The 21,832-nt window shown below is 38.7% G+C and overlaps 3 protein-coding genes across 3 annotated transcripts in view; 1 reads left to right on the top strand and 2 right to left on the bottom strand.

Moving 5' to 3' along the window:
- Positions 1-21,832, top strand: part of prdm6 (PR domain containing 6) — a 97,590-nt gene that overhangs the window by 21,273 nt on the left and 54,485 nt on the right. Inside the window, exon 5 of the mRNA XM_068703531.1 lies at positions 6,450-6,577. Within this exon, the coding sequence (XP_068559632.1) occupies positions 6,450-6,577 (128 nt within the window). The remainder of the gene's footprint in view (positions 1-6,449; positions 6,578-21,832) is intronic.
- On the bottom strand, positions 8,129-11,459 carry LOC137866768 (GTPase IMAP family member 8-like). Its single transcript, XM_068702872.1, has 3 exons — positions 11,456-11,459; positions 9,323-11,316; positions 8,129-9,259 (listed from the first exon to the last, which is right to left on the bottom strand). Exons 1-3 carry the CDS (start codon positions 11,457-11,459, stop codon positions 8,585-8,587), a joined length of 2,673 nt encoding a protein of 890 aa, XP_068558973.1. The 3' UTR covers positions 8,129-8,584.
- On the bottom strand, positions 15,624-20,689 carry LOC137867016 (GTPase IMAP family member 8-like). The gene is made up of 4 exons (XM_068703390.1): positions 20,612-20,689; positions 20,382-20,471; positions 20,034-20,120; positions 15,624-19,015 (listed from the first exon to the last, which is right to left on the bottom strand). Exons 3-4 carry the CDS (start codon positions 20,050-20,052, stop codon positions 16,851-16,853), a joined length of 2,184 nt encoding a protein of 727 aa, XP_068559491.1. The 5' UTR covers positions 20,053-20,120; positions 20,382-20,471; positions 20,612-20,689; the 3' UTR covers positions 15,624-16,850.

Below are 21,832 nucleotides of genomic sequence, written 5' to 3' on the forward strand. Positions count from 1 at the left end.
TGAGATAAGGAGGAGGAGGAGGAGGAGGAGGCCGATGAAGAGAGCAGATAACAGTAGAATTAGTGGAGTTTCATTGATTAGCTGTAGAACAGAAGCGTAGGAGCATTGATCGTCTCTCAGGAAACAGTTTTACAGGATTTGGACTGAAGAAAAAGAGGAAGAAGAGGAAGACAACAGTGTGATCTGTAGAGAATGATAAGAAGAAGAAGAAGAAGAAGAAGAAGACAACAGTGTGTTCTGTAGAGAAGAAGAAGAAGAAGAAGAAGAAGAAGACTACAGTGTGTTTTGTAGAGAACAAGAAGAAGAAGAAGAAGAAGAAGAACTTTTTTTGTGATGCTGATGTTCGGTCTGCAGAAACAGCTGATTGGTTACTGATTGTCAACACTTTGAGGTGTAAATTGCTGTGATGTGTTGTGTCAGATTTGTATTTTCCGACACCATACGGTGGCTCCCGAATGCAGCCAATCCTCCACAGATTTCCAGTTGTACTTGAATGCACCGCAGCACGATAGACTTTTTAAAATGTGTAAACCAGAGGTCACTATCTTATCCCAAAGACAACAGGACCAACAGCGTCTCAGGGTGTTTGTAGCAAACGTTGCTCTGAAGTTTCAGCCGTTCAGTTCTTCATCAGGAATAAATCGCTCTTCACTCCATCATATCTTATACTTCATTCCCAGGAAGGTCAACACTCCTCTGGTTGTATAGAAGTCTAGTCTAAAATGACTCTACTTCTCTCTTGATTTATTCCCTCAGTAAACATTGTAAACATGAGTTTATGGTCTCAGTCTCTAGTTTACAGTCTTCTTCAATACAGCATGATGTTCATTTAGTACATTATGCTCCATTTAGAGTCAAACAGATGCTTTAAATGCTTTGAAAATGCTCCTGTGTGTGTGTGTGTGTGTGTGTGTGTGTGTGTGTGTGTGTGTGTGTGTGTGTGTGTGTGTGTGTGTATATCAGTGAGAGAAAGTGTGCTAACACCTCTGGACACGATAACTCACAGCTGCATCAGTGACTTACTGTCACACACACATCGTCCTCCGACGGCCAAGCGTCCATTTACATGCCAGCGTTGCTTCAGAGCTGCAGTTAAGTGTTTTTAACTGATAACCGAATCACATTCCTGTCTGCATACACACACACACACACACACACACACACACACACACGAACACACACACACACACACACACACACACACACACACACACACACACAGTATCTCTGTAGCGTCTACTCGGTCCAGACAAGGAGAAGATTTACTCTCTGTAATGAGGTCAGAAGGTCAAAACACTGTCGGTAAATTTCAGACACACTTTCTGTCTCTTACACACACACACACACACACACACACACACACACACACACACACACACAGACACACACACTTTCAGCTGGTGGTTGAAGTTGTGCAGATCACTCACCTACAGCTGTCACTCAGAAATAGAGAGTGTGTGTTTCTGAGCACCAGACTCCCTTCAGAAAACCTCTCATTCTACTGCAGCAGGGTCTGACAGTCTGACCCTCTCAGTCCTGGTTCTGGTTCTCCTGTTGCCTCCCTTCCCTCCAGCGGGTCCAGCAATACGTCCTGGGTCTCCAGCAGAGAGGAGAAGCTCTGCTCCTGGAAGAGGAGGAGGAGGAGGAGGAGGAGGAGGAGGAGACGCTGCTGCTGCCGGGAGCTGAGCTCTCCTCCTCCCTCCGGAGCTCCGATTGCAGGTCCAAGGCTGTGGGTGAAGCCGGATCTGGGTCTGTCCGCGGTGGACCAGGTCTCTGCTGGAGGATCTGGGTCCGTCCACCGGTCTCTGCATTAAGAACAACTCTATAGAAACAGAGCATCTTCTCTCTGATGGTCTGTTTACTGATGGAGGTCTGATAGAGGACCAGGACTACACTGAGGCTGGTTCAGGACCAGTTATAAGTTATAACTAACAATAAAAAAGCACAATGCGTTTTACGGAGGGTTACGCTTGTAAATTACTAATTATTAAAGGTGCTTTGTGCAGCACCTGGCTAGCTGTTTCCCACCGTTTCCAGTCTTTGTGCTAAGCTAAGCTAACCAGACTGTAGCTTCTTATTAACCACAAAAACATGAGTCTTTTTCATCTAAATCCCTCTATCTCTATCCAGACGGAGAATGTGTGTGTGTGTGTGTGTGTGTGTGTGTGTGTGTGTGTGTAGACAGTGACAGAGCAGTAAGTGAAGCACTGACAGCAGAGATCAATGACTGAAAGAGAGAGCTGTAATCCACCCTCTTTGAAACACACACACACACACACACACACACACACACACACGGCCGGCAGTGTGTGTGTGTGTGTGTGTGTGTGTGTGTGTGTGTGTGTGTTAATCCCCCCCTCTTACCTCCAGTCGTCTGGTTCTTGTAAATGTAAAGAGGCAGACAGATCAGACTCTCTGACATCGTCCACTTAAGGTTCACTAAAATCTAAATGATCTGTTTCGTTCCACTTCCTGTTACTCGGTGACTCCATTAAACCTGTTTAAAAATACAGAATATACATCTTGTGAGTATTCTATTAAAACCAGTCAGTGCTTTTCTTTTTTTGCATTCTTTCCTGTCGGCACACAGTCGACCGTCCACTAAACGGGGAAACGCCCCCAAAAAACATTTTAAAAATGTAAAAGAAAAGCGCAGCAATGTTGACTTCCTCTCTCTTAAGATTTCTTAAAATTTTTGAAAAATGCCTTTCCACTGTGTTTGACATTTACGTGACGTTTAAGATAAATATACAAGCACCATGTTTTTATGGCTTCTATATTTACTGTCCAGAAATGAACTTTGGTTTTTCATGTTTCACGCAGCAGACAATTTAAATAGTATTATTGATAAACGAGCCTCTTAACTTGTGGCTAAATATTTAGCATTTTTAAAAGAGAATGTTTATAGTGAACAAAAAGATGAAATCAGGAATAAATGTGTTGGTGGAGAACAGAGCTGCAACGTATACTCAAATACCAGAAAATGAATCTATTTTTTAGAATTGATTAATCGTTTAAATCGTTTTTCAAGCTAAAACACCCAAACTGGTTTCACTGGTTCCAGTGTGTGTGAGGACCTTTGAAGACATCACATTGGACTTTACTTAGTTGTGATTTTTCACTACTTCTTACCATTTTACAGAAAGATGTTTAAAAAAATACGAGAGTAATCGACGATGTAGTCGATCATCAGTTGCAGCCTCAGTGGAGATGTTTGAACGTAGAGCTGAAACAAACCGCCGGTCAAACAAAGATCATTTATGAGCTTTGAAGAAAGCCGAAGCTGGTCGTGGTCGGATGGAGAAAGTGAAGCCGACCGGCTGGAAGTGTTTGCAACATTTTCCGGCCGTTGAACCAAAACAACACGTTGTATTCGGCCGTTTGTCTCGCAGATGGAATTTTACAGCGATGGACTCGATAAACACTTGCAGACCAGAAAAGAGCAGCTGCTGCTCACAGAGGCCTCGGTGTTCAGTCAGCAGAGGGTCACACAGGTGCTGCTGTCATATAATATTAATACAGTTTATTATACAGTTTAAAAAATATTATAACAAGAAAAACACCAACACTGCATATCAAGATACAAAATCACAGGAATTAATGTAAAATGACAAAGTCAGATCAGTTTCTTCATTTGCTGTTTGAAATGTCAACGAGTCCTTTATTCAGTAACGACACTTCTGTAGTTAGTTCAACCCAAACCACAATCTTTTCCAAAACAGAGTAGTTTTATTTTGAAAAGACTGTATTCATGCGACGAGAGGAAGTTGACAGGAGTTGGCAAACTTTTGTAGGAAAGCGCACGAAAAATGAGGAGCAACGTTATTTATGTCTTTATTACAAATAATAATAATTTATTACCAATAATAACAGCTTCATTAACAGGGATTATCAACTCTGATAGTGGACGGTTTGATTTGAAGTTGACGTACTGCTCCTAGTGGTCATACAATACTTAATATATATCTATATATATCTATATATATATATATATATATATATATATATATCTATATATATATATATATATATATATATATATATATACATAAACCTGATAGTTTAAAGGTTTCTTTTATTTAAATACGACGGCAACAGAAAATAACTAATTTGTGATTTATAATGTTTATGTCTCTTAGTACCCCTAAACCTAACTGAGTTTTGTTGCCTAAACCTGAGTTGTTTCTTGTGAAGACAGAAGTTTATCTTGAAAATAATGTTTTCGTGTAACGAGCAAAAATTGACACGAGTTGCTGCATTCATAATCGGCAGATTTTCATCTTTCCAACGGTCATCGAGGAACGCTTCCCCCAAAGAAAAGCCTCCAAAACAAAGCTAAAATTCTAAAATTTCAGAAAAAATATTCATTCTACAATAAATACATAAAAATATAAATAAATAAATACATAACTTGTGATTGCTGTCTAAAGACATGTTGAGTCCTCTCTACTTCTACTCATGGTGGGGCAGGACTTTTATTTTGCAGTAAAAGCAAAAAACGCCTCGAAACTGCTTTGAGTTCAGAGGCTTAATGCGTCTCTTGTGTTCGACCTCCTCACAGTTGTGTTAAATAAAAGTGTTGGTTTGAGGGTGACGGTCAGAGTTAAGTCTAGTTTGGGTTAATGGTCTACAGGAGGAAAGCTTGTAGCTGAGGGTCCTCATGGTACGAACATGTGCGTGGTGTTTTATGTGTTAATGGCAACAAAAGGTTTTGGAAAAGATTGTCGTCTGGGTTAAAACAACTACAGAAGTGCCGTTACAGATACGTCATCATTGACTTCTCGTTTCACACGAGGAACTAACGGCGATCTCAATCCGGTGTTTGTTGGACCCATCCATCTCCCCTCCCTCCCTGTGCTAGCTTTAGCTTCCTCATTCACGGTCGGCGGGTTATTTTTCGTAGATATAGCTACGAACGCCAGATGAGACCAGCTAGAGGAGAAGTCACGGGGTCATCAATAGATTCCTATTTTGGGGATTGTGTTCAGCAAATTTGCTGCCAATCTGACCCTTTAAATTTGAAAATTCCATGCGTATAAGTGGAACTAATGGCCCAAATCATTCGGATTCATCCTCTGGAGATCATGAATATGTTATTGAGGTCTGGCCTGTGCTTGTTGAGATCTGTTGGACGGACTGATAGCTGCGTCTTTAGGCCACACAAGCAGCAAAAAAGCTTTGGTTTATGTTTCACGTTCATGCATCTTGTTTCCTCAGAAGTTGTTTTCATGTCTGAGCAGCGAGGCTTTTAAATCAGGTTTGTGTAACGTTTAACGCCCAGTGGTAAGAACCACAGCTTCAGCCTGACGGAGCAGAAGAGCCTCGTGATCTGTTTCTAAAACACTTCAAATCAACGGGAGTTATTTCTTTCTGTTTGAGCTGCGAGTGCAGCGACCCGAACCTTAAACGGAAACATCGCCACGCGAATCATGTGATGAATCTCTAAAAAATATACAGATTTTTTTACTTTGGCTTTACCATAAACACTTAAACTAATCTGTGTGTATAAATACTCGGGAACAAAATTGTATTTAACCGAAGTTTGTATATTTTCAGCTCCACGACACGAAACTGTAAATCTTCTCTTTCCTCAACTTTTCCATCGACACTCGGCTAACTTTTCTCTTCCGATGTAAAGTGAAACAGCTGCTGTCGTGAAACACTGAACGTCCTAAAGTGAACTCTAAAAGAACTTTAACACAAGCCCCGACTCTGCAGATCTAGTATCCATATACAGTATATTTATCATACATTTGATATATTTTCAGTCAGAAAAAAATAAACATACTACAGCTATTTGAATACACTTTCCAAATAAGCAACGCGAAAACAGGCAATATACAAAACAACAAAAAAACTAAGATATGTTAAATAAATGCTCATAAAAAGATTACTTTAATTGTTCTTTTAACACACAAGTATTTTTTGTTGGGATTTCCCAAACACACAACAATTGTATAATTGACAGGAGAATAACAGAAATATTGTGTTTTCCTCAATTTTTAAGTTACTGCTGTACTTTCATATTGACGTAGTGTCACTCTGATGTACTCCTCTTTATTGTCTTTACTGTCTTTAATTAAACTACAGCCTCTCAAATGTGAAGAGTTGGTTGTAAATTAAATGGATTGTTAATCAGACATAGATAGGAAGACATCACCTTTTTTGGAAATTGTGATTGTAATTGTTGTACCATAGTTTGACAGTTAATACAACAAACAATATATCTAAATCAAATGTAGTATGGTGAATTAATTAATAATGCACTGTAGCATAGCGGTAGTTGCAGCTTTTCTCACCTGTATCTGATGTTATTGTCCTTCACAGATGAAAACATACCCAGAAATACAATCACTGTATGTTGTTTTAATCACATCCAGCGGCCAGAGAGGCCTACACAGTACTGACTTACTCCTGTTGAGCGCTACACTTGTGTCCGTGTGTTCCAGATCTACGACGCAGAGGGGTCGTTGCAGCACTTTATAGACGGCAATGATCCCAGTAAGTCCAGCTGGATGAGGTACATCCGCTGTGCCAGACACTGCGGGGAGCAGAACATGATGGTCGTACAGTACAGGTAAGAACAAGTCCAATTCTCTGTAATACCATGATAACACACACATGTCACACACACGTTTCAGAGTTTTAAAGTTTCTTCTCTTTATTTAAATTTTTTATCTACATTTAGATCTTTTTTTTTTGCACCAAACATGATTTGTAGGCTATTTAGTATATTTGGTCATAAAAACATAAAATAACATTTCTGGCTTTTTGACTCATAAATCATAACAATCCACCTACAAATAAATTCACCAAATACAACATGGTCCACACTAGTTTCCCCAGAATTGTCTTACTTTTCTACTTCAGCCATCAGAACTATTAATAAGATACTGTAATAACATTAACATCTTGCACATGCAATGTTTCATTAGCAGCTAACATTATTGTTGCCACTTTAATAAACCTATTAACAGAAAAAAGGAATACAGAAATGCTCGACATAACACTGAAATACACCCCGACAAAAAGGCTTTATGTTTTGTTGGCACATGTTGGAGGCCCGTAAGTTAATTTCATGCACAAATGCTACCAAAACTACAACATTCAGTTCATGTCAGCTGTTACATTAACCCTGATGTGGAGAAAAAAGGACCAGTGTGGTTGAAGAAACGCCAACAAAAGCATCGCTGCTCACACAAAACGAGTTCATAATAATCATTTAATCATTATGAACATATCAAACATACAAACAGATAATTAAAACAAATACATGGTGCCTTTAAATGGATGATGATGAATCAAATATTAATCAAAAACAAACAAAATTCAACTGAACATTCAAGATCACAACTTTAAGTAAAATGAATACGTATGATTAAATACATGATTAAGATAACCACACATTCTCAAATTGAACTGCCCTTAACTCTAAGAATAAACCTTATAATGTACATTTACAGCTCTGTAAATAATTCATGATAATTTCTAATGATGAAAAAGGTGAAACATCCTGTTTCTTCACTTCCTCGTTGTGTCCAACGTCATGCTCTTGCCTCCTTGATCCTGCGGTCTATGTTCAGACTCTTCCTTTAGATCCGCTACGTTGCACTGCTGCTCGTGCTTCTGATCCTTTATTTTCTCATCCTGCTCTGGCTTCAGATGTGTAATTCTGTCATCATGGTTGAGCTGCAGATCTCGTATTTTTGTCGTCTTGCTGTTGGATCAGGTCCTTTGTGGTCTTGTTCTTTCAGCAGCTCGTAGGGACATTTGTTGGGACATTTGTTGGGACATTTGTTGGGACATTTGTTGGCACATTTTTCCCTGTTGCATGTGTTGCTTGTCTATCTCCTTGGTGCCTGATTGGCCTTCCCTTAAGATCCCACTGTGGCTTAGCTTTGGAGTGCGTGAAGAAACATTTTCGTGTTTGCAGTGTGTTTTGTAAGTACAGTTGCTAAATAATGAAAGTTATAAAAACAGTAAATTCAGGCAACATAAAGCACCCACTGTACAAGAACCAGTTCTGTTTGAAAGCACAGTGTGTCCACAGTGAATGAATGTTCTCTCCACGGGCGTTTTAATGTCCAAGACGCACATTTGATAGTTAGCAAACACGGTCTCTGAGAAGTAACAGTAGGTCAAAAACGTATGGTGTCATTTATACCATTGTTATAGAGTATCAAAAGTCGGCTGGTGTAGATAAAATTATTTTTAGTGATGCGGTCATCAGCTTTAGTCCCTGGTACATTTGTGCATGTTTTCATTGCAGAGGGATCTTTAGGGAGGAGCTATGTGATATGGGGAGGTCCCAACATATTTGACCCAATGAACAATTATCTGTTTACAACTATTTACATAATGTGTTCAGAAATGAACAATGTCTATGCGAACTGACTGGCTATCATTTAGAAGATGTTGTGAAAGGCGGCGTAAAAAAAAAATGTAGCCTAAATTCTGTCCTGGTGCTCATAAATGAAAAAAGTTGACGTGACAGTGCAACCAATGTAAAACGTTCGTCTATATATTATGTTGTTGTTATATTCCAGTGCAGATTTCGTCAAATTTGTCTCGCAACGAGCTCGTCTCATAAAATGCTACAGGCCTTGTCTTCTGTGGCGCTCCTCACGCGATCGTGGACCCAGTCATTCATTTCTTCCTCGTGAACCTTCTTCAGTTCATTGATTTCTTTGCTTGTAGAATGTTTCTGTGTCAGGTCACGCATTTCTCCTTTTTGTCTTTTCTTCAAAGTGTCAAAGTCTTTTTGAAACGCTTTGTTCTTGCTCAGTTGTTTTATCAGGAGGTCGTTGGTTTTTTGTTGACTTTGCTTCAAGTCCTCCATTTCCTGTTTGTGTTGTTCCGTCACAGTTGCGAAGTCGGCGGTGTATCTCTGTCTGAACTCGTTGAATTCTTCAGCTTGCTTTCTGGCCTCCTCTTTACTGTCCTTCTTCATGTCCTCCACTTTCTTTTGAAAGTTTTCCTGTAAGTCTTTCCATTCTTTCTCCTGCTGTCCTCTTCTGATTCGATCTTCTTCTTTTCTTCTGCGTTCATATTCCTTCCGTTCTTGCTCATATTCTTCTTTGAGCTTTTTCAGCCGTGTTTGCTCCTCCTCCTGTCTTTTTTTATCTGCTTGACATTGTTCCTCCCACCATCTTTTGCGTTCCCTCTCCCAATTCGCTCGATCTTTCTGTATTTCTTCTATGTTTTTCATCAGTTTTCTGTCTGCAGTTGTCTTTTTTTCAGATTCAGATTCAAATTTGCTCTCCAAATCTAAAAGCTTTTGTTCCCACTGCTGTCGCTGAGCATCTTCTTCCCTTTTACTCACCTTTTGCTCTTCTGCTCTTTGTTCCTCTGCCCTTTTCTTCTTTTCCTGTTCTTTGTTAATGTCTTCCTTCTTTTTCCTGAGTGCTTTGTCTCTCTCTTCTCTTTCTTGTTCAATTTTATGCATCTTCTCTCGCATTTTTACCTCATGTAGTCTTTCATGGTCCCTCTTCTGTCTCTGTATCTCTTCCTCCTTCTCATTCAGTATCCTCTCCATTTCCTTTTGTATGGCTGCCTCTGCCTCACTGAACATATCTGAGGTGTAGTGGCCACCTCCATTTTTCCTGACCATTAACTCAACCTTGGTCAGCAGCTGGCTGATTTGAGAACGATTCTCTTTATCGTTGTTGTTGAAGACGTGGTATCTTCCTCCACATTCAGTTGTCAGTTTTTTGACAAAGTCGTCACTGTCTTCCTGCATGTAACTCTCAATTGTTCGTTTCTTAAGATCATCTCCTCTGGTGAATAAAACAATGATAAAGTCTTCTGACTTCTTGCCAAAGAACTCCTTGATCAGTTCCACGGTGTCTTTCTCCTCTTGTGTGAAGCGACCGATCTGCAGCACCAGTAAGAATACATGAGGTCCAGGAGACAACATGGTGACACATTTCACAAGCTCCTGTTTAACTTCATCGTTGGTCAGAGCCGTGTCGAACAAGCCGGGGGTGTCGACTATGACGACAGGCCGTCCATCAATCTCTCCCTTTTCTTTTTTGCACAGCTTAGTCACTGACTTCATGCTTGCTTTAGAATGAAAGCAGTCTTTGCCCAAAATTGTGTTTGCAGTGGCACTCTTCCTGCTGCGTGTCTTCCCAATCAGCACCATCCTGAGACGGTCTGGTTTCTGTTTTTCAGGACCTGCGACTGTACGCCTTGCAACCTTTTTTGCTACCCGAGGCTTGGCCATCATTTCCTTTGTGAAGCGTCTTGATCCCACGACTCTCATCTTTTCCACAGCATCCAACAGCTCTGGGATCTGCTGCTGGTCCTTGATATTGAAGACATAATATCTTCCTCCACAGCTCTGACAGAGCTCCTGGGTGTTTCTGTTGTTCAACAACAAGGTAACAGCTGGAGCTTTAGGATCTGACTCCACAGTGAACAGAATCATGGTGAAGTCATTGACTGCAGAAGTGAATGTGTTCTGGATGGTCTGTAGCTCTTTCTTGTCTTCATCTGTGGGAGGATCCAACGGTAGGACCAGAATGAAGACATGGACGCCCTCAGGACCACAGAGGGAGATACACCTGAGTGATTCCTCCATCACTGTCTTCTGAGGTTTTCCATACAAGGCAGGCAGCTCCACCAGAGAAACCCAACGTCCACACACCTCTGCAGGTGGACCAAACTGTCTTTGTCCTAGAATGGCATCAGCTGCTAAGGTCTTCCCAACTCCAAATCTCCCACACAACACTAAGTTCAGAGAGGATTTCAATTGTGCACGTGCAGGTGCTTCCAAGGGATCAGCTTCTTCGGTACAGTTAAGATGTCCTCCCCTGTTGTACCTCACAATGTTCTCCATCTTTTCTATCAGTACTTGACGATCGTAGTCAACTAAATCTTTTTTATCCAAGTTAATTGCGTACTGCCCATGTCTGCAGTCCTGGATGATTTGATCCACTGCCGTGTTTTTTCTTTGGTCATCATTTGTTATGATGACCATTGAGTATTTAAAGGCATCCTTACCAAACAAACTCAGGCTGAACTTGAGTGTCTGTCGGTTCTCCTCAGTGAAGTCAGAGGGCTTCACTAACAGCAGCAGGACATTCGGTCCAGGGGGGCATTGAGCGACAAAGGTCTTCACCTTGTGTCTCACTCCTTCCACTGACAGACTGAAGATGTTGCGGGTGGTCACTACTGTTGCGGGCATTTCTCCCCGGGCAATAGGTTTCTTGGATATCTTGCAAAAAGAACTGTCTTTTTTCCCTGTGATGAAGTTACTTAGTGCTGTCTGTGCATTTTGACTCTTTCCAAAAATCACAATTCTGAGTTCAGATGCTGTAAAACAACAAAAACAACATGATTACCATTGCTATATGAACTCATTGGTATATTTGTATTCAGACATTGATTTGTCAAAGATGTTTAGGGACAGGCTTCAGGAATCTGGTAAGTTTTCGGTCAAGTCTTACTTTACTCATTGCGTAAAAAAAAAATGTAGGTTGATGTTTTTGTCACGTAACTTGCCAACTTCAGTAACGACACTTCCTTGGTTATTATAACCCAAACAACAAACCTTTCCTGAACCTAAGTAGTTTTGTTTCCTGTGTATGCATGTAACGAGCGGAAATTGACACGTGTTGCTGATTTTAGTAGGAAAACGCACAAAAATGCACAAAAACTAACTTTTTGTAAGATATCGCAAGACCCGTTGTATGCTCCAATGACCAAAGCAAACAGTTCAATGTCCGTTCTACTCATATTCTATGTCCAAGGAAGCAACACATCCTCACAAACCCCGCCCCTTGTGTTGTTTTAATGCAGGACTGTTTGGTTCTGAACACCCTCAAACTAAACTCACCTCGTGCTGCGGTTGCTCGGCCTGCCATATTTTCACTCTGTTGGAAATGCCTAAGAATACCACTGGAGAAGCTGTTGGTGTCTGTTGGGTTTAAGGAAAATCAATGCAAAATGATAATATTGAAACACAGATGAGTGACGTTCGTTAGCATTATTTATTTTCCATAAGCAACCCCAGTTGGTCTGGATAATCCAGACGATGGACAATGTTCTGCATTAATAACTGCATGAAGTCCAACCTTCGAGACCCAATGTGTGATTTGCCAATTTTGTCAATATTTTAATTTGAACATCCTTTGGGCCTTTTAATTTAGTTATTTTTTACCTTCAATTCAATTCTTCATAAACTTTTCAGGAACAGTCTGCGTGTAGTCTCTAAATGATGCAGAAATGCTGTACCAAATTTTACCAAGCACTCTTCCCATTTAGCACACAGCAGGAGATAATTGCTAAGCTGATTGCCCAATCACAGACTGAAACAATGCTTTGTTTACACATATCTCCAAAGTCCAGCTGCTGAAAGATGGAATTTGTTCTTTAATTGCCTCCAGGCTACAATGCTGTTTCCTCCCATACAACCGCAGAAGACAGAACAGCATGCTGGCTCCATTTCAGCTCTATAAATGTTGCTTTGTCAATAGTTATCGTAGCGTTGTTCCATATGACTGTATTATTCATTAAACATGGGTTAATTGAAAAAAATAGTAGTTATCTCGATACAATTAATCATATCTGTCTATTTACTACTAATCAACAAATATTTTTTTCAAATATTACCTTAATGTTTTGGGTTATATTTTTTTATGCACTTCACTTATATTGCAGTACTACTGTAGTACTGTAATAATGTGCAGTATACAGACTGTGTTCCTCATTCTCCTGTTAGCTTTGTCCCACAACATCTATTGTTTTTCCAACCCACTTAATGAAACCACGCCTACTTCCGTATGATAAAAGCCTTGACGCAACAGCGATTACTGCATTCCAATGGAAACCGCCCTCTGAAACATGACAGCTACAGTAGCTTGGAGTATAGCGAGATGGGGCACAACATTCAATGAAGTTACTGTTCATCAGAGACCGTTTAGACCCACCAGCCCGCTGTTTGGCTAGTGTTCTGTAGCCATTGTAGCATGAAAGCATGGTGGGATTAGCAAGCTAGCTAACTAGCCTAACTGCTTTCTGATGCTTCTATTCTTTTGTCGTTACAGTACTATTTTCTCCTGATGTAAAAAATTTCAATCATGTATCCTCTTGCAAGGCACTAGCTTTTGAAAGCTGCTATATAAATACAAGGTACTTATTTTACTTACTTACATCACAAGGACACGTCGAGGCAACGAGTTCTAGCCAATCACAGCAGTCAGGTTTCTAAAGTGAGTTGGACAAATCACATTTTTATCATTCCTGTGTTAGTACATGGAGTGTTGTGACCTCACCTTATTCTCATTGCTGCTCCGCTTCAATCTGTGCAGACATCTAATAAACTACAATGACACACTTTTGACGTCTAAAACATAAAATTTACAGTTGAACCAAGTCAAAACAAACTTTAATTTACTTAAACCCATTCCTGCTTTTAATTTTACTTCAGTATCTGCAAACTGTGATTCTGATTACCAAAAACTGAACATTTAAACATTACTGGGGATTTACCAGTTAACAGTTTTAAAAGATTTAGTAATAGATACATGGATTCTATGCATTTTTCTTTGTTGAGAGTACTCACCAGGTGAAATCCCGTGGCTTCCCTCTTCCTCAAAGCTCATAAAGTAGAAATTAAAGTAAGATAACTACGTTGATATTTTACCTCGTAGTCAAGTTAAGGGGTCAACAATGAAAAGGAACAACGTCCTCACTAAACTCCAGTGGACTGACCATTTGACGGCTTGTTCAGTTGTGATGGTTTTAATATTCGTCTTTCTTCCTCTTTGTAATGACCTCATCTCACTGTTTTTATAAAAATCAAAGCAGTCACCTGTTTTCTTACAGACAGACACACCCACACCCATTCTCTCTCTCTCTCTCTCTCTCTCTCTCTCTCTCTCTCTCTCTCTCTCTCTCTCTCTCTCTCTCTCTCTCTCTTAAAACAATACATATACTGTACACAGCATTTATGCACACAAACAATCCAATACGTTGTATAGGGCCCATGATCTTTTATATTAAAGTACAATATAGTGTAAAAAGAACATATTCACAAAAAAAGAAACTTGGTGCTATATAAAACAAAGCAAAGTGTGCTTCTCTGCACAGTTTTGGCTGTAAAACAAGGAAATGGGTAAAACCTGTTCACAGCAGGAAGTTATGTTCAGCCCGAACATAAAAAAGATGCCAGTGTCAGATTGCATAATGAAATCTGACACTGGCATTTCTTTTTATGTAGCAGAATTGTTATGAAGCTCCTTCCACAGACAAAGTTAAATTCGTCAATGCTTTTTTTCAAAGTTTGAGTCTTATTTAAATTTTTATTATAAACTTGCAAATGCTCAAATGAAAGCCAGATAATCCCCACGAAGATACATAATGATATTGTGATATTTACAGGCCACAATAAGTGGGTAGTCAAAGCAGTCGGATATTGGGACAGGCCTGTAATTGTTAAATCTAAGTCAACAGCTCTTGAATCCGACATTCAAGTTGTTTTTGTTGATACTGTGTCAGAGGGTTGTTGATTTTTACATATGGTCATTTCTTAGATTTGTGCTTCAAGATTTTTGAATATTTTTTCAATCCCAATGACATGAATACGCAATCACAGTATACACAGAACTGCTCTTGCTTGATGAGCTTGTTGTTGTGTTTGTATAAAAAGTTAAACATTATTGAGGTTTTCTGCAGAGTCTCAGATTGTGTTGAGTAGTAAGGTCAACAAAGGAGAGCTCTTGGAGTAGAGTCTCAAACAGTTTTCTATATTCCCTGTATTATAATACATATTTTATTTTATACAAGAGTTCACTCTTCCTTTATTAACAGGTTGCTGCCCTACTCTAAACGGTCACATTGCATTCAAGACATTTAAACACTTTTTTTAAAAGTTTGACAAACTATAACAAAAACAGCCACAGTCACCTTCCCCTGATGATTGGTTTGAATATAATATATATGTTGCAGTGTGGTAAGATATTGTAGCAATGCATAATGTAATAACTGCACATCACGTAGTAACTGTGCATAATGTTATAATTTAAACATAAAAAGCTTATAATGCAATAATCAGCACATAATGCAAAAAAAACTGTTTGTTTGTTTTTAGCAGAAATGCTAAATGTAGTATTCGGTGCACATGACTGTTTTTTATGTGTGCAGATATTTAGACAAATTATTTGGCATATAAAAAAAATAACTGGAATCGTTATGCATGGAAATATATTTCAACATTCTAAGAATAATCCAGTATATTAAATTATCAGTATAATGTCCTAATGACCAAACAAAGTCCAGTTGCTTCAAATCAATGACTCCACTTGTGTGACCCCTAGAAGGGTTCATGCACTTTTTAAAATTATTACATTAATAATGTATTACATTATTCAAAACAAAATTTGCTTAACTTATAATATAATAAATATCATATAATGTCATTACTCATACCATTATGTTTATAACTGTTATTACATTATGAGCTCATGTTTTTCTTGCTAATTATTACATTATGAGCTTTAATTAATAATTAATAATTTAATTAATTATATTTTGCACACTTATTATATTATGAGTTGCTTTAAGTATGCTAATAGGTTTTCTTACATTAGCTGTACAAGAAAAAATGTGAGACACAAAGGTTAAGATTTAAACATTTTATTTGTATATATAAACTTTATAACCAGTGAAGTGTGTTTAAAGCATCTTGGCTTTCATAAGATGTGGTGACAAATACAGTATTAGCCGTCCATGATAACAAGTACAACTGAACAAAAGAAAAGAAAATAAAGATATTCTTACAGTGCAAACTTTAAATTCAAGTCTTAAATTTTAGGACCGATTTCAGGGTCTCAAAAATTCCCTTTTTTTCCACTGCCTGCCACCGTGAAAGTAATTCGTTTTTTGTTTTCCACACTAAATTTGATCTCCCCCTTTTGAAATCTATGCGCCAAATGAAGGAATAACATTTCATTTATTTCATATATATTCATAAGTACAACACACATTAATCAACATTACCGTAAATGTGCTAGTGTTAGCCAGCCGGCTAATTTTCAACTGTGGTCCTTTAGCAAGATGTTTTGAAACCAAAAGATCATTTCAACTTAATTTTATGTAAAGAACGATGTCATTCAATGTTTGATATATTTACACCGAAAAAAATGACATGCATAGTATATTACCTTCGTGCAAATATATACTACCAATACAATTCAATTCATACAGAGATTATTCCGGAACACCAAAGAAGCAGAAAACATAATGATGCCTTAAGTAAAACTTAACCTTCACTGTACATTTACCACCACTCGACTACTGAACTGCTTATTTGTCCTCTGAGCGCATCCACTGCCTCGGTTTTGAAGGTTTTGAAGCCTCGAGTTTGTCATTTTTAGCCGTCGCCATCTTGTTTTTTAGCAACCAGTGAGCAGAAGTGACCATGTTTGGGTGACGTAGAGACGCTGCATAGTCATTTTTTCTCATAGACTTCCGTACGATCAGACTTTCCTGATTGGCAATTAGAGAGAATGCAGGTTTAACTTCTCATGACCAGTGGTAGCCGTCCGCCACGCACTGAGCCGTCCTTTAGACTTAATTAATACGTGAAGTACACTAACGAGTGTGTGTCTGTATTGTTAATAGCGCTGCTTTTAAGCAGCAGTTTGCAAGCTAATTTCAAATTTGTAGATCTATCCGATTATACTCTAACCTAAACTAAAGTCTTTCTGTTGCCAACAATTAACCCGCATTTGTCGGGTGCTTATTTCAGACCCTGTACATATATAAAACAGAAAAAAAGGAATAAGTATACATCTCATAGTTTCGCAGTTTGAAACTGTGCTGCTGCTGTCACATCTCACGACAGCTCATAAAATGGGACAGTTCCTTTTTCTGGCTTTCTTCACATGTTCTTGTATCCACTGGTATTCTTCTTGCTCGTGTCTCGTCTTCAGTTTATTGATTTCTTCGTACATGTTTTCTTCGTTTGGTGGATCAAGGGTCACCGTCAGCTCATTCGTTTCTTCTTCTTGTTTTTTCTTCAGTCTCTCAAAGTCTCTCTGATACGGTTTGTGTTTGCACAGTTGTTGTATCAGCATGTCGTTGTGTTGTTGTTGCCTCCCCTTCAGATCCTCCATGTCCTTGCCGTGCTTTTCCGTCAGAGCTTCGAAGTCATCGATGTATCTGTGTTTGAATTCGTTGAACTCTTCAGCTTGCTTTCTGGCCTCTTCTTCGTGGTTATTCTGGATTAACAACAGATTTTTCATGAGGGTTTCTTGTAATTTCTTTAACTCTTGGTCTTCTATTTCTCTTCTGATTCTATCTTCCTTTTTCTTTTTTTCATACTCGTTTCTTTCTTGTTTATATTCTGCTTTGAGCATTTGAAGCTGCGTTTGCTCCTCATATCGTCTCTGTTGATCTTCTACATATCGTTTCTCCCACCTCTCCCTTCTTTCCTTCTCCCAAATCTCTTGATTTTGTCTCATCTCCTCTCTGTTCTGCATTTTGTCAGCAGCTTCAAGACTTTGCCTCCACTGCATTTGTTTAATTTTATCCTGCTTTTTTGTCTCACTTTCCTCGGCTCTTCTCTCCTCTTCTTCTCTCTTCATCTTGTCCTGCTCCTTCTTAATGTTTTCCCTCTTCATCTTGATTAGTTCTGCTTTCAGTTCTGTCTCTTTTTGAGTTTTGGTTATTTGTTCTGCCATTTCTTTCTGCTTGGCCTGGATTTCTTCTTTATGTTTATTTTCCAAGTCCATCTTCTGTCTCTGTATCTCTCCTTCCTTTCCTTTCAGGATCCTCTTAATTTCTTTTTGTATGGCTTCTTCAGCTTCTTGGAACATGTTGGAGGTGTAGCAGCCGCCACCGTTTCTTTTCACCATTGAGTCAACTTTCCTCAGTAGCTCTCTGACTGAAGCACTATTGGGTTGTTTGTTGTTGAAGACCTGGTATCTTCCTCCACAGTCATCTAGGAGTTTTGTAACGTAGCCTTCACTGTCTTCCTGCATGTAACTCTCAAATGTTTTGCCTTGAAGATCATCTCCTCTGGTGAATATGACAATGATGAAGTCTTCTGACTTCTTGCCGAAAAACTTCTTGATCAGCTCCACGGTGTCTTTCTCCTCTTGCGTGAGGCGGCCGATCTGCAGCACCAGTAAGAACACATGAGGTCCAGGAGACAACATGGTGACACATTTCACGAGCTCCTGTTTAACTTGATCGTTGGTCAGAGTCGTGTCGTACAAGCCGGGGGTGTCGACTATGACGACAGGCCGTCCATCAATATTCCCTGTTTCTTTGTGGCAAAACTCTGTAACTGACTTTGAGCTGGGTCTAGATTTGAAGCATGCTTTGCCCAAAATAGTGTTTGCACTGGCACTCTTTCCAGCACCAGTCTTTCCAATCAGCACCATCCTGAGACACTCTCTGTTCTGATGTTCAAAATATGTCCTCTTCACTACAGGCTTGGAAGTTACGGATGCTGTTATGGGATCAGCCTCATCAGTACAGTTCAGATGTCCTCCTTTGTTGTCACTCACGACGTTCTCCATCTTTCCGATCAGTTCTTTATAATCATGATGCGCGAGGCCCTTTTCGTCAAAGTTAATGCTGTGCTGCCTTTGTTTGCAGTCTCGCATGAGTTTGTCCACAGAAGAATTAAATAACTCTCCCTCTTCTGTTTTGATGACCATTGAGTGTTTAAAGGCATCTTCACCTAAGGAGCTCAGAATTAACTTCAATGTTTGTCTGTCCTCTTCATTGAAGTCAGACGGCGTCACTAACAGCAGCAGGACATTTGGTCCAGGAGGACAAAGAGCGACGCACTTTCTCATCTCGTGTCTCACTTTATCCTGCGGCAGACTGAATACGTCTGAGGTCGTCACTACTCTTACTTTTGTCCCTCTCCATTCTCCGTCGGCGGCTGTACATTGCTTTGACACTTTCCGATTCAGATCTTTTCCCCTCGTGATGAAGTCACTTAGTCTTGTTTTTTCATTTTGTCTCTTTCCAAACACTACAATCCTGAGTTCAGATGCTGTAAAACAACAAAAGCCAAAGCATTATTACATTTTTCTATTTTATAATAATTATAATAATAATATTATATTATTATTATTATAATCAAACTACATGAGCTCATTTACATCATTTCTCTTTTGAATTTTTCTCTCCAGTGATTCATACATTAACACATGGAGTCAGAATTTATGGGATAACGTTTTTAAATGTAAACCTTACTTTTGTGTTTTGCAATTGTAGAATTATTTTATTGTCCCTTCACTTCTTTGAGTAATGAGGAAATGTTCATTGATTGACTTAAAGCATGGATTCAAATAAATGTAATTACTCTTGACATTGACTCACTAACAGAAGCTATACAAATGTAAAGATATATGAATTCAATTAAACAGAAAATACCTCAATGATATATTTTAATGGCATGAGAGCTATGGCGCTTATGCTTTAGTGCACCATTTGTTTTGCGCATAAACTATGCAAATATATTGATAGCATGAAAATATTCTGGGCATGAAGTTGGGAACAAATGTCAAAATGTAATTATTTACAGATAATACTTTACTGTTTGCTTTAAAAATCCAAATTCATATACCTTCAATTCTTTAGTTTATACAATAGTTTATTTTCTAGTTTTACACTAAGAGCAACCTGGAAACATCAAAAGTCAACTCTAGTTTTATTGTCTTATTGGTGTTTGTCTTTGGTCTAAAATACAAAACAAAAGAAGACACCATTTGACCATAAAGCTACATTAATCAATCCTTTGCTTTTAGAGGGCCAGAACATCATCAACATCAAAATAACCTGGCAGATATACTGCTCCTAACAACTGATCACAATGTTATCATCCATCAATCACTCAGCAACTGACACCTTTGTGTCATCAGTGTCAACATTTTTTGAGATGCAAGCCAACTGAAACTAAAAAGTTAGAGTCAGTGCCAAGAACATTCCACCTTTTTGTTGGCTTGTGGCCATCTCATGCAATGGGTTTAGTGATGACTTATACCTGCTTTCAAATAGGCAATACTTACCGAATGCCAATGCTGCCATTGTGTCCCTTATGCACAAACTTGTGGGAGAAGAATTAACGAATGGAGCAGCTACTGGGTATTTTGTATCTGCAAAATGAGATACCAAAATGCAGATATTAAGTAAATACAATAACTGTAATATCCAGTCAGAGTAAATGTAAATACTTGCATTTTTATCTAAGTTAAGTCATGCAGGTTTTTAGTAAAATTGTCAATGCCTCAAATGGTTTGAAGTCCAACCCAGAAAGAGATTAAGAAAATAAATTAAAATATTAGTTTTCTTGTTGGCTGCTAATTGTCATTTATTTTTTCTGTTTCCTGTTGACATACTGAACATTCTGCACCTACCTGAGGTTGTTGCTGTTGCTCTTTTAGTGTGGTTTATTTCTCACTCTCTCAAACTTTGGTTTTGGTCCACCTCATCACCAGAACAGCCACCTGAGGATTATAAATACATTTTAATTTTAATTAATGAATCCATGAAAAGATGGATTACTTTCTGTAGTACATTTATACTTTCCGATATTTCTATAGACATTTCTTTATTAGTTGCATTTATTTTCTGATTGTCTACTCACCAGGTGAAATTCATGCTGCATAAATGCTCATCAGAGTTGAAGCTCCGCAATAAGATTAACTTGACAAGACAACCTTTTTATCAGCAGAGCCAACAGGGCAAGGCCCAACATAGGAACGACAAGAATGACACAGCCCAGTGTCACCACACCTGTTCGTTCAAAATAAAATATAGAAGTACCGCCTCGCAAACGCCTCTGCCAGCCAATCAAAAGCATGTTACATCCGTCCGTCCAAAATGTCATCACATCTTTATTTTATCCTTTCAGACATTTGTGTGAAATTGTCATAATCATTGTATCAATTATAGTGGGGTCACAGCGACCTTTTGCCCACCAACATGTTAATTAGTTCATCCTTGAGTCAGATTGAGGCTTCGTACCAAATTTTAAGAAATGTCCTCAAGTGTTTCTGAGACATGACATTCACGAGAATGGGACGAACTTGAGGTCCACCAAAGTTTAATTAGTTTATTCTTAATTCCAGAGAGACGTTTTTTGCCAAATTTTAAGTAATCCCCTCCAGGCATTCCTGAGATTTCATGTTCACGAAAATGGACCGAACATAACGTACGTATGTATGGACGAAAGGAGAACCTAAAAACGTAATACTAGTGTGGAAGCATAACAAGATGTCAATAAATCCAAAAAGATGTATGGCAGCCATTGTTTCACTTATGAATGTAACAGGCCAAGTGACATCAAGTATCTCCACAACATGCAAAAACATGCAGACGTTCTTAATAAAGTTGTATTTCACTTGATTTTAGAGTTGTATGTGCAATAATACAGAGTTGGACAGGAAGTAGAACTTCAGAATTATGAAGGAAGTTGGAGCAGAAATATTAGCATGAATCATTGTCTGCAGATTTGGAATTCCCCCAAAGACTGGAATAGGTGTGGGAGAGCACAAAGCCTTTCCTATCAAGATAAAATCAAAAGTGAAACTCTGTGACTAACATCCAAGTGAATCATCAGATCGTCTTCATTGTTTCATTCCTGTAATTGAGTCCATGAAGAGGGCGCGGCAATTAATGGAACTGATATAACCCGACAGCTTTAATGACACAATTACACAGATTGATGTGTGGGTTCATTTTATAAGTCGAGTCAGTGTTGTTCCACCTGCAGTTTTAAGTAATGTTATAATGTCATTCAAGCTTTAATCATTGTTTTTTTAGATCATTTTCATCCCCGGTGTTATTTTTTGTTGTTGATTTTGAA

Source organism: Cebidichthys violaceus, unplaced genomic scaffold, assembly GCF_023349555.1.
Source record: "Cebidichthys violaceus isolate CVI_PGR_0920_01 unplaced genomic scaffold, fCebVio1.0.p SCAF_9, whole genome shotgun sequence".
NCBI classification, from domain to species: domain Eukaryota; kingdom Metazoa; phylum Chordata; class Actinopteri; order Perciformes; family Stichaeidae; genus Cebidichthys; species Cebidichthys violaceus.

Bases quoted from the DNA above. Each gene is read 5' to 3' on its own strand.
- LOC137866768 (XM_068702872.1), bottom strand. The intron at 9,260-9,322 runs GTGAGTAAAAGG...TTAGATTTGGAG, and splicing joins AAAGAGCAGAAGAGCAAAAG to AGCAAATTTGAATCTGAATC.